The sequence below is a fragment of the Lottia gigantea genome (assembly GCF_000327385.1).
Source record: "Lottia gigantea unplaced genomic scaffold LOTGIsca_74, whole genome shotgun sequence".
In the NCBI taxonomy this organism is placed as follows: Eukaryota; Metazoa; Mollusca; class Gastropoda; family Lottiidae; genus Lottia; species Lottia gigantea.
Window position 1 is genome coordinate 1,150,601 of NW_008710478.1, and position 13,576 is coordinate 1,164,176.

The window sequence follows — 13,576 nt, forward strand, 5'->3', positions numbered from 1 at the left end:
ATGCCTGAAGAACGCCCCGAAGCCGAGGAAGAATATATTGCCGAACCTTTAATTAAGGATATGTTCCGAGTGCTGGACAAAAACAGATGTGGATTTCTTACTTGTGAAGAATTTAAAAATTTAATCGGCAATATGTCCGAAGTGTCCGTATCCAAAGAGGAAATGGAAGAGGTTATTGAGGACGTTGATAAAAACCGAGACGGAAAAGTGACCTATGATGGTAAATATATTTTTTATTTCTTCTTGTGATTTTGACTTTCTTATGTCCTTCATCTAGATTTTTTAATGATCCTGGTTACAGTATGACTTCTAAATATTTATTTTCTAAAGTTTTGGCTTCATTCTAGTCCTTCAAGTTACAGGATGTCGATTGTACTGCGACATCAAAATAGTTTATTGCTTAGGACGTTCGTGATCTTTTTCTTTTATCAAATATGCTTCTATCATAGATTTCCATAGTTACGTTTTGACTTAAGAATAGAAATATGGTCACACTGAAATATCTAATTAGTTTTTCATAGGTACGTTTGATTTAAAACTTCTATGGTTACAGTGTAGAGTTCAATTAAACCGACGTTGCATCGCAATCAGCAAATAAGCGATTCATTATGACCCTTTTACGATCAAGTATTTGCTTTGATTAGCCAAAATGAAAATTTATCACGACGATCTTCAAATCAAATCGAATTTTATATTTGAAGGTTTACTATTAGAACATTTTAATTGCTACCGAATTTAAGAAGTACTAATCAAAATTTAATTTGATTAGCCAAAACGAAAATTTGGTGTGATTAGTTGCTCGTCAAATTTTTAAATCTAAATTTAGCCCTGTTTTAGTGTTACACCAAATGCTCTTGTCCATGGTAGATTAGATACCCTTTCATTAACTCCCTGAAACAATCGCTTTGCATTTCTGAATTATTTGTTTATCTTGTAAATCTCTCCAGAAGTAGGTAATTTTCTATCAAATTGATGTATTCCAATGCTGAAATCCTCTACAAGTCTCTACTTGTCAGGCCAGTGCTTCTATAAGAGAGTTGTTCATGATTACATTTAGAATTTGACATATTGTCATTCTTTAAGTTAATGTTTGATTTCGAAACACGTTTTCATATTTCATGGTTTCCGTAAATATAGTGTCTATTGGTCGTGCAGTGAAGGGGTCTCTAAATCACGACAATGCCACTCACAATTGATTGAGCTCTTCTCTATACTTACGATAAAATGATTCAAATTCAGACTTCGATCACCCACGGATAATATACAGTGTAATATTATTGTAATAGGAAATTAGAAGAGTCTGTTATGGTAACATGGAATAAGTCATATACTGTTGAGATCAAATTGTCAAAAACGATGTGCAGGATACGACCTGCGTTGTAAATTGTTGTACAGGTTTGGCTGAAGAAGACCTAACATGATAAATTGCTGTCACTTTTGATTACATTTACATTTGCAAAATAGCTTTCAGTCAAAAACTGTATAAGATACAGTATTGCAGAAAATAATACAAGCACCTCTGTTGATCAAAGCCTTCTTTAATTTTCTCATTGATGGAACAGTCTGTCCCTTCGGCAAAACTCGGTAGTTTCCGTTAAGCTGAAACTGTCTCGGTAATTGATGGTAGATTTCGATGCAACTGTTTGGGCTCGGAACTATCATTTTGAAATTAATATTTGACCGGATAGTCCCTAGTAATATATAGTCCCTAGTAATATAGTCCCTAGTAATATATAGTCCCTAGTAATATATACCTAGTAATATATATAGTCCCTAGTAATATATAGTCCCTAGTAATATCTAGTCCCTAGTGATACAGTCTATTGGAGATAGTTCTGACAGCTACTTATACATTTAATGCTATATTTAAACTATCTTTTTACCAATGATACATTAAACTATCAGAATCACCTGACAATCTTGACAAAGTTCCGACAATGGCTGCCATCCATTACCGTGATATGCTACCGTGAGTGCTGGCGGAATTTTCACGGTAGACCGTTTACTATATACCATGCAATTAATAATTCTACTTGGCACATTAATTCTATAAAGTAGGTCTAAAAAACTTTAGTTGTAAAATTCTGCTTTGAAATGGTGAGTTAAAAGGCAATTGAAGTGAAGTAGTATCAGTATTCCTGAGATAATATGGTATCATGTGAAGAACGTATAGTTTAAAAGAGAAAAATATACTATTGATAAAATGTAATGTTTCAAGTTTTAAGCAGAAACAGACAAACAGGAAGGAGGTGACGCTAATATAATGAAACAAAGCGACAGAAAGCCTAATATATAACACTTTTAATTTTCAACATATTAGTATCTGTCGTATCTGTAGTATGAAAAATTAATCAGACTTGCAAGAAAATTTGAGCTCATGGTTTTTGAGAAACATCGGGTAAGAATCTATACGGTGGCATTGACATCTATATTATGGCATAAGGTTTTAACATGAAGAAAAGCCAGTGATAAATAATGTAACTCTAGAGAAAAACTACGTATATTAAACACTATAGATGAATATAGAGTAGACTGTAGAAGAGAATCTGTAGGGGTCATTCAATAACAGACTGTATGTCAATCTCATCTATCTTATCCTCTACACACCTCACTCAACAGGTGCTCGTTTCATACCACATCAACTGTTTTCTTCTGGAGTTTTTAAAATAATTTTAGCGTTCGCTGTACATGATGAGCAAATTATCAAAACTGATTATATTCATAATTCTATAAACCAATCAGATTGCTGTATTTCCTAAAAAATCTAGATTTAACGATATTAAGATTTTGAGAATATGAAAAAAGGAAAGAAAAGTGCATTAGGTATTTTCGGTTGTGCACATTATTCAGATCCTGAAAAGCAATGTAGTTTAAGGCCCTGCTTTCTACAACGAACATGTCTTTCCAAAAGTGGGTTTTATTTCCTAGAGTGCTAGCGAAGTGGAATTGCTATGTACCTTATTTTGTTCTTGGAATGAAAAATCATATATGCTTCGTTTTCTTTTCCATCTATCAGGGGATCCAAGTCCATACTATCTTCTGTGGTGTGTTTAGGAATTGAAAAATACGAACAGTCAGATCAAAAATGTCTTTCGTATCCATTAATTCCAAAACAACGTATTGCATTTACCCTTAAAGGGAGAGACGTGCCAGATATTTGACCAATCATACCTTCTTGACCATTTCAGAAACGGGAATTAATTTTTGTGTTAAAATTTGAGCCTCCAAGTCCAATTGTCCAGTTTGAATGTTAAAGTCGAGTCGTCTTTTCTTGAGACACTGAAAAGACAACTATAAATAGGATAAGTAATTCTTAGTTTGAGATATTTACATTTCTAGTACTTCTGAAGACTATTTATAAATATCATAGACTTAAATCAAGTCGCCAAAAAGGCGCATCTGTCCCTTTAAAATATTCATGTTGTTTCACCTTGAAGTATGCATATAACTAAGTCGATAGGTTTATCATGATCCACAGTATAGAAGTAATTTGTGCAATGTCTATGGTAATGATGTTTTGTTTGTGTCTGGTCTACTAGTAACAGCTGTTCGTTAAGATTCTTTTATAATTATAGAGAGAACAATGCTGAATTCATACCGTTTTTCAATGATTCGTTCGTACATTTCGCTAGTTACATTGTGAGGATATTCGCTCTCGTTTTTTGTTAGATATGATATGATACCACCCATATCAGGATTGAAATCTGCTTACAATTTTGTGGAAATCGCTGAGGCATCCAACATCAGACTGGGGAAAAGAGATCAAATCTGGGGCTTTTGTATGTTTTGTTCATTCTTACTAAGATTAACGGCAGCACTTCCTCTGCTCATCGCATTCAAGTTGAAAGTTTATCAATGCTTAATTAGATTAAATAAGAATACAGATAGATCAATGGTCAGGAAGCAGAGGGAATGTCTCAAAAACTCAACCAAGCTGCATACTTCAACTTTTGTCTCATACATTGTTATGGTAGCTATAAACAGCTGACCTCGGCTACCCTTAACACTCCCTCCCAAAATTCTTTGCATATTTCTGAATAAAAAATATTAAGAATGATAGTGATCTGTTCCAGAGAAGAGCGAGTTTAAAACACAGTATATCTGATGTTTGGTTTAACAATGCCGTCATTATACAATAGTTTACCATTTCCTAACAGATGCTTCTTGAAATAATGAGGCTTGGTTTTTGTTTTTTTTCCACAAGTTCAACATCATTACAAGGAGAAACACGACTGAAACGATCTAGCTAATCTATTGTTTCATTCCTTCAGCTGACAAATAGAAAAATTGACACTCAAACGTTAAAAGTTAAAATAATTTGGTCATAAACTTATAAATGCAAACACATCTGTGCAGAATGGCGTAATGTAATTCCTAAAATTGAGAACATTTACTATCATCGATCATAAGGCATTTTTCTTCTTTATGTATTCTTCATTAATACCTTTTTAGCTATCGAAAACAATATTTATTTCCAATAAAAATGAATATAATCCGATAAAATAGCATTTATACACTCCAAATACATACTACTAAGTACACTTGATTTTTTTGATTAACGGCCAGGGTCTTATTCTCAAAAAATTAACGCAAGATGGTTTAGTGTTCCGGTCATCTGATTGGTCAATCAATAAAATCGATTTTAGTTTAGTTTATTATCCTATCAAATTACCGTATTTCTTCAAATCTCGATTTTTTCTTCGCTAATTTGTCGAAAATAAAGCTTCACATTACTAGCATTATGCTTTTAATAATTTGGATTACACTGAAAATTCTTTACATTTCTATGCGAATTATATTAAAGTAATCAGCTGGTGGAATCTGTTTGGTTGAGATATTGGAATGTGGTAAACCTATCAGGTAATTATAAAGAATTTACCATGACTTCACTTCAACAGATGGTAGAGTATAATACTAACCATGATCAGGTTATTACCTATCACTCATCAAGGTTGATACCAAGACTAATGATTTTCGTTTTAATCAGGTGGTGCTTCAGGTGATGTTTGGAGAAAATGAAGGGCATTTTTGATAATCAAATGATATTTGGCTTTTTTTATTTTTCACAATGCCCTAAATACCATTAAGTGATATCGGACTGCTCTTTGAAGAGTTACTTGTCCATACCCCCGAGCCAGCCCACACCCTTCTCCTCATATTGAGCTGCCCCGGAATTTCTAGATATCTAGATATGCCTTTATAATTATTTCACGGTATTTAGATTGAACGACCTTACCCCCCTTCCGAGGCTATTTGGCTCATTTCATTTCTATCACATTGAGTTTGTTGACTCGCATATCTGCTCTTATGGATTGCTGCTAATTGTACCGTCGAGATTTTACCTGCTTACTTGTATCTTTCTATGTGAGATTTACTTGTTTTCATATATCAAATGTATCTCCATGCCTATTCTCTATAGTCAGAACTGTAGGAACCTGGGGTTTCTACATTTTCTTTACCTATATAATATTTCAGTGTAAAAGGTTAAGTCGGTAATTTGTCTGTATTGATCAACTATACTGGCGTCTTGAAATTTGGCTCAGAGAGAAATACTCGGAGAGAAATCGTTGCATCATTCTGTATATTACTTTGAAGGTTAACAGCTTGTTTCCAGTGAGGGGTGATTCATGAAGCGTTTACGTTGGCGTGTCCTTTTAATTGCTATATTTATTGCCGATATATTACTGAAAAACTTTTGGGAATCATTTAGGTGTTGGCTAGCTATCCCTGCGAAACTATTTTCTTGTGAGACTGGAAACACATTTTCTCTCAGATGTAAACATCGTTTTGTTTCTCAAACAAGCACAGTTAAGTACATTGAAACTAAGCTTACTGTTATGCTTTGTAAACCTTCAAAATAAAAAAAAACGCGGATGGAATCAGTGGTTCCAGGCAGATTTTGAAATTGCTCATGGTTCATTTGGGATGAACCAGTAAAGTGTTAATGACACGCACCATGTGTCGCCAAAATAGATTTTAAAACTGGTAGCCTAATGATAGTTACTACTCAATTTTCAGATCATACACATTACCATAATACCAGAGATATGGCATAGGTGGCAGTGAGTAATTGTCATCTATAATAACGTATCAAAGGATCAAATTCTCAGAGAAACATGGTTTTCGCTAAAACAGCCTTATCGACGGGCGTGGCTAGCAAGATTGTACCCGTGGTCACCTTTGATGATTAACCAGCATCTCATCAAACACTCTGATGAATCTGTACCGCATCCATCTTAATCTGACAGGCTAAATACCTCTTCTGATATGATAATGTCCATTTAGTCAGTTAATCACCATTTTATCTCGCTCTGTTCAGTTGACACGTACTTTTTAAACAGCCCACACAGCATAATGTTTCTTGTTTGATTACAGAATCAACCAATCAGCTTAGTTTTTTCAGTTCCTGTATGTAAACGAAGGAACTAAGTGGAACTGTCTCGGAAATTAATAATTTTGGTACGGAAATGAAACGTCACCTAATTTGAAATAATGTTATTTTTCTATCAGTCACTATTTTGAACAATCTAAACCTCTGTATGTACATTTTATACTTCTCTATCTGGACACACGGTCAGAAAACTGCGTCTATCAGTCACTCAATACTCAGTCACTTTGGTGGCTATACTGTTATTCACAAGTTTTCTTTTTGTCATTTATAAAAATGGGCTTAGCTAATATAACATGCTACAGTAAATAGTTGTCATATTTAAAGTATGCAGTCTACTTGTCTACCTTTCACCTTAAAACTACTAAGTGCAATTTCAAAACTTGATATACTGACAATTAATTGCTAACTCAGCATCCTTTTCGGTTCACAACATCATTTCAATATCATCATATCATACAGAAGTGAAAAACGGTTATCAATTTGTGCAGATATCTATAACGTCTATTCCAGATAACGATTAGAGTAGCATTGAAAACTGGACTTCTCTAAAATATTTTATAGCTGTCTATCAGTTGTTTTATCAACATTTGGGTGGAATGTTTTATTTTACATTGATTCGGTTTGAAACAGATAAACACAATGACATGCACCAACATCTGAATATTTTAAATGAATGATTAACATGCAAATATATGTCTGGGTACGTCATCTCTGATATTAGCTATTCTATTATTGCTTCCAAATTTGAGGAGATTTTTGATTACTTGTATGGATTTTTATTAAAAGGGTCGTTAAGCAATGCATAAAACGCAGACAAGATGCAACCATACGCACAGGGACAAGGGGACAATACTGACGAAACATCGTGATACGTTCAAAGAGAAAGATATGTGAAAAATAAAGTTTTGTAGAAAAAATAACTATTATCGGCGATAGTTTGTAGTAGATATTCTTATGGGTTTATAAGTTAATGCCTGGTCATACACAATACAGATATGTACAAATAAGATCTTGACGTAGGATATTTTCAATTAGTGTGATTGCTTTTAACGTTGTGCTTAAGAACTAATAGTACAAATGATTGGCCATATCTAAAGTTCATCGACAGGTGACAGGTTTAATTATTCCAGGTCATAAGTTGGTTCAGTAAGTTGAATAGGTGATTCTAGAAAGACAACTACCTGCAATTGTCTTAAATGTACATTGTCAGTGAGTGAGTGAGTATGGTAGATCCGTCCGTGAATGCAAGGACGCCAGAGAATTAGATACAGGGATTCAGACCTGTCCTTTGCCACATCATGATCTTTCATGGACTATCAGCATATCTTAAGATCACTAAGTTCAACACCCACTGACAGCTGGGTCATGTGGAAGCATGTCTACCAGTCAACGAATCAAAATAACTCACTCAAAAATATTTAATATTCTTCAAGTGCGATAGGGTTGTTTATAGTATGAAGACGATATTGGAGTGTCTCGAAAAGCGTTGGAATAGGAATAATAATTAAATAAACTGTGTATTCGTGAAATTCGATCTATGAAATTCATTAAAAACGTAAAAACTTGTTTTTTTTTCAAGTTTATAATCTAATGATCTGTGGTCTGGTCGGCGCCTTTCTAGATATTATATACCTTCTAATAACCTTTTTATAATGTTGAGGTAAAGTTTTTCTATGTCAGAAGAATTCCAATATAAAGTTTTCTGGTTTTCTATGTAAGAAGGTGAAACAGCCAGATAATGATAATATCATTACCCAAGTATCAATCTTAAACTAGAATTATCATTTCACGCTGGAACCTATATGGTGGTTGCAAACTGCAACTTCGCCTCTCGCAATTAAAAAATAACCAAGCCAATGTGCCAAGTTTAATAGCCAATAAACGGCAAAAAAGTCTACTGGATTTCCTAAAAATGATTGCATCTTGGTAAACATTTGTGATTTTCAGAACGCAAGTTTGACATCGCGTTAGCCTACAATTAAAACAAAGCTGAAAGTACTGAAACTGACAACAATTTACAGATAGATGTTTGCAGGGAACTATTGTAAACGCAAGCAAATTTTCAGATTAAATGTTCTCTTGTAGAGTGATGAGGTGAATGAATGGGTAAATTATAGATTAACTTGATTATTTAAATTAAGCTTAGAATAATTCCACTATTAACCTTACGATTAAATCGTAATCTTATTTAACCTTTAAAATAGATAACCACTTGTAACCAAATCTTGAAACAAGTTTTTCTTCCGATTTCTAAATACCGAACATTCCACTTATCACATTATCTATCTATAGAAATATGGTTTAATAGTAAATATATCACCTTTTTATCATTGAATGAAATTTTAATGAATTAAGTTTCAGTTATCTGTTGAAAAATTATAGTTAACAGTTGACCTACTTATAATTAAGGTATCGTGGATTCCTTTGATGTTAGTAGGGTTTCCATTGACGATACCCGATTCCTATCCACTAATTAAAAATCGAATTCAGATTAAGCGAGGAAAACAAAAAAAGTGACTGAAAGTTTATTGTAAACACATATCCATAATGAAACACAAAATTGAATGGTTTTAGTTTACTTGCTTCAATTGGAATGTTCTTTATTTTACAGAAGGGGTGATGGACGCCAATAAAAAAGTAACAAGGTTGACCTGAACAGATAACATAGGGAAGTGCACGTGAATGGAACCTCTAATTCATTGTCTTTCTACGAATTTATGTTCTCTTCATTGGAATTGAATGAAAGTTTAATGATTTATAGTTATCTGTTGACCTACGCATAACTGAGCTATCGTAGATTTAAATTTTCCACTTCATTGCGTACTATGTTGTTCTGAACCTACCTGAATATAATAGAATTTTACGTTACAATGTATTATACCGTATTTGGCCGAATAAGTAGTCTTTCATGTCCAATTGCTCTTCTGTATGAGTAAAAGTAACGTATACCTTGTATGATTTGATCAACTGACTTCGTATTCTTCGACAATGTACCTTTAAAATCTTGGTACGAGTTTAATCAGTATAATTTATCTGTAAATCGCTAATTATCGAGTCTAGAATTTCTCCTACAGTTTTTTTACTCAACTCTAATCAATCTAAATTCTACATTTAACCTTCCATTTCATCAAGTAGAAAATATACGATATTTGTTATATTTACTTAACATACCTTTAAACGTGTAGGATTCACCTGAAATTCCAATCTAATCAACCCGTGTGTACGTTCTGACTTATATGAGTAGAAACTGTTGAAGTCCACCACCATAATGTGTATGATTCCGTAATTTTCCATCCTATCGTATATCGGACCATCTTACGATAGTTTCTGCACCCTGTCCTGTTTCATAGTTGTATGTATATACTGTTTTTTTTTACGGGGGTTCTGACTCCATAATTTGTAGTTTGCAAACAGAAATGATTTTGAAATCGCAATTTATTATAATAGGATTTAACGTAAGAGTACACTTTTTACTTTATTTTATTCGAACAATGTTAAATATGATTACAATAGTTTGTACCGCCGTTTAAAATAGTTTTAGATAATAATTACAAATTTTGTTCTTGTGTGATAGAAACTACCTTGATTTTTAAATATGATAGTTTGTTCATATGATTACAATAGTTGTACACTTGAGAATACAATAGCACTGAGCTTGGCATATGACACTATCTCAGTCTGAAGATCAGTAATAATTAAAGCTGGGAGGCTGCCAGAGTATTAATTATTGGAATAATAAAGAACACGATAAAACAGTAAATATATAATTAAACTATCGTTATTTATTATAACAGTATTATATTTTCACACCATACCAACATAAACACATAGGTATATTATATCATAACACACACATTGGATGCGGTTGTGTTTTACATCACGACACATTCTTTTTTGGGCGTTGTCGCTGTGTTACGGCCAAAACGTACTATTAGACATGCTTTTTTCAAACCAACGCTAATTTATGTATTTATATTATCGACATGTATAGCTGTTGATATAATCTGTCCTTAAAGATGGGTTTCCTTATTATTTATTTTAATGTCAAATTAAGCAAACTATTTGATTAGTAGCTGTTTCTAATGAATTATCATGTATTCTTAATCATATCATTATGTTATTATTGCATATAATTAAGAATTTTATCAAATCATAAATGTCCATGTATGTATTGTCTGGATAATCAAAAAAAGGCTTTATAACCTTTCCCGACCGGTCACTCATTAGAATTATGCTGGTAATTCTCTTCTAATTTAGCTAATTATGAATGAATTATGGACATGTGAGACAAACTGGTATATTTTCAAGTCATTAGAACACCCCTACTTTCTATTTATATAAGTATTAGCATTTTCATTTTCAAAAATGAAAATAAAGGAACCCATCTTTAACTAATGCCTCGCAATCTGATTTATTCTATAATGGTTTGTTCACAAAGCACTCCTTAACTTCAGAATTATGAAAAACAGGATCGTGTTAACACAAGTCAGATTCTTCTAGCTGTGGTCTAGTTTTGCTTTAAAAAGGAAAGCCGTGACAGAACCTATAGAATTATTGCCTTTGAATGCATGCCGACAATGTAAAACATTGACGTCGAAACGTTTGATGAATTTGGGTAACAATTATAGAAAAACTTGATGCTTCTTTGATGTCAGCAGGGTGCCATTATTTATCACCTTCCAGATGTCCTTGACCTTGTTTCAGAAAGCATGTTAATATATTGAAGAAATGTTATTAAGAGAGAAAGCTGACAATAATTGTATTATTAAGATACAAATAATAACTGACTTAGTTTTCTGTACTTTCTATTTTCTTAGGCATAGCTCACATACTTGTACACCATTATTGCGTAGCTGCATTAAATCATTTTTAATCAGAATGGCTTCATTAACCCAATTGCATTAACCTAGTAAGGTGTAAGCAGGACGTAAAATTTCTTTTCAATTTACAGCTACAGTAATCAGGTATAAACCATTGGCGAGTATAGTTCTATGTAGTTACAATAGAACGAGAGGTGTTGAGCAGTAATTAGAATCTCTTTCCTTAGTACTCGAGTACTAAGATATGAAGTTGCAGCAATAAACTGTTGAGACGTTTAGTTCATTAACATTACCTTGAATTGATTTGGTCCATTCCGACACGAATATAAGGGCAAAAAATCATATATGTTTTTAATTTTTTAAAAATAAAGTGGAGGTACCATCGGGGATACAAACTATTCCCCATTCGGTAACCCTACTGTGTACCGATAGCTCGTCAAATATCAATGCTCAAGGGTTGTGTAAAGTACTAGATTATCGAATGAATCTTTAAACTATGTTGTTATAGTTGTAAAAACGTGTTGTTGTTTTCAAGTACCTCTCTTGATGCATTGTAATTCATGTCTGTTCCTTAAAAACTACCTATATGTCTTATAGAGTTTCTATGTACTTTGTGTAAGAAAACAGCTAGAAATGTTGAATATAGAACAGATGGTGTGATATCCATCTATAAATTACCAGAATATTAAAATATCAGCTAAAATAAACAACTCGATATACAGATATAGTTTATATATTGTATTAAAATAGTTCTATAACAGCTTCATATTCACTCATTTTCAAATTTCTCACGTGCATCATTGGTGGGTCAATTACCTACTATTTGAATGTTAAATGACTGTGATATAAACTGTGGACTTTTTCACCAACAAATCTTTTGCTGGGCATTAAGAGCGAGACAGGCTGCGCCTTTTTTCATTGCAACACCAATTTCCATAGTGATAGAATAGCCTGTGGCCCTCCTGGAAAAAATTTGTGGCCCCTGCTCGGCCCTTTCAACTATTGTTTCCAAGAAACGCCACTGTCGTCAGCTAATGCATTATTATTTTTTAACACTAGTATTTATATCTGTGTAGATTAGTTCTTGCATCAATGAGATCAAATTCTATATTTTATGATGATGATGTACTCTATGAGGAGTTAATTGATTCTTGATGGTTTCTCGTTAATGACGACCATAACTTTAATATCAATCCTCCCAGTGAATAGATATCTTACACATTTTACTCCTACTTTCATATCTAAATTGAATGTTTGCCATCAACGCTGCTGGGTTCCTTCCATATTGTATGATATACAATATCAAGCCCTGCATACAACTACCTAAGAATGTGTGCACTTTCACAGTTGGTAACCCGGCTACGTGTATTCGCTTGTGTATCAGCGAATATCTTAAGGGGTGCCTTAGAAACCTCCATACTAATATTCAAAAATATTCATCATGAAACTACACGTCTACAAGTATTTAATTTGCCCCTGCCAAATTTCAAATATTTTTTAAGGTTTTTTGTTTTCACTTAAAAGCACATTTTATCATCAGATATGTACATGACTTTAAAGATAGCTTGCCAGGCAAGGTAATATAAGCCCACTGGCAGCTTTGATTTTTGAATAAAAATATTCAGCAGTACAGTAGCAATCACCAGTATGAAATATTCAACCTTCAGTCATACACTTCTTCTGAATTCTTTAGGGCGATACTGAATAATATTGAGTATGAGTTATTGCACGTGTTCTTGTTCAATTTTTAGCTCGTGAAAACTCTAGAAGGCAAATATTCAATCTTCAGCGCAGGACTGAATAAAAAAAACCAAGTTTTGTCAAAATCCAGCAAGAATCATGACTTTTAGTGTTTAAAAGCTAAATTTGAAAGCGTTTTCATGGACGAGGGCAATGACTCATACTAATTATTTTTCAATTCTTCTTATTTTCAATAGGGTTTATCCTTGGGTGATTACAAACACTCACACCAAGTTTCATCAAAATCTGTCAAGAATTGTGCCTTCTAGAGTGATTACGAGCTAAAAATTGAACGCGTTTTCAAGAACAAGGGCAATAACTCATACTAAATATTTTTCGATTTTTCTGATTTTCAATAGGGTTCATCCTTGGGTGATTACGAACACTCACACCAAGTTTCGTCAAAATCCGTCAAGAATTGTGCCTTCTAGAGTGTTTACAAGCTAAAAATTGAACGCGTTTTCAAGAACAAGGGCATAACTCATACTAAATATTTTTCGATTTTTCTGATTTTCAATAGGGTTTATCCTTGGTTGATAACAAACACTCATGCCAAGTTTCGTCAAAATCCGTCAAGAATTGTGCCTTCTAGAGAGTTTACGAGCTAAAAATTGAACGCGTTTTC

General features: G+C 33.2%; 1 protein-coding gene across 1 annotated transcript; it reads left to right on the forward strand.

Moving 5' to 3' along the window:
• LOTGIDRAFT_168372 (hypothetical protein) lies at positions 1-11,900 on the forward strand (the record flags this gene model as incomplete). The annotated part of the gene is made up of 2 exons (XM_009066252.1): positions 1-220; positions 11,809-11,900. 2 exons carry the CDS (start codon positions 1-3, stop codon positions 11,898-11,900), a joined length of 312 nt encoding a protein of 103 aa, XP_009064500.1.
• Between the last annotated feature and the right edge of the window lie 1,676 nt (positions 11,901-13,576).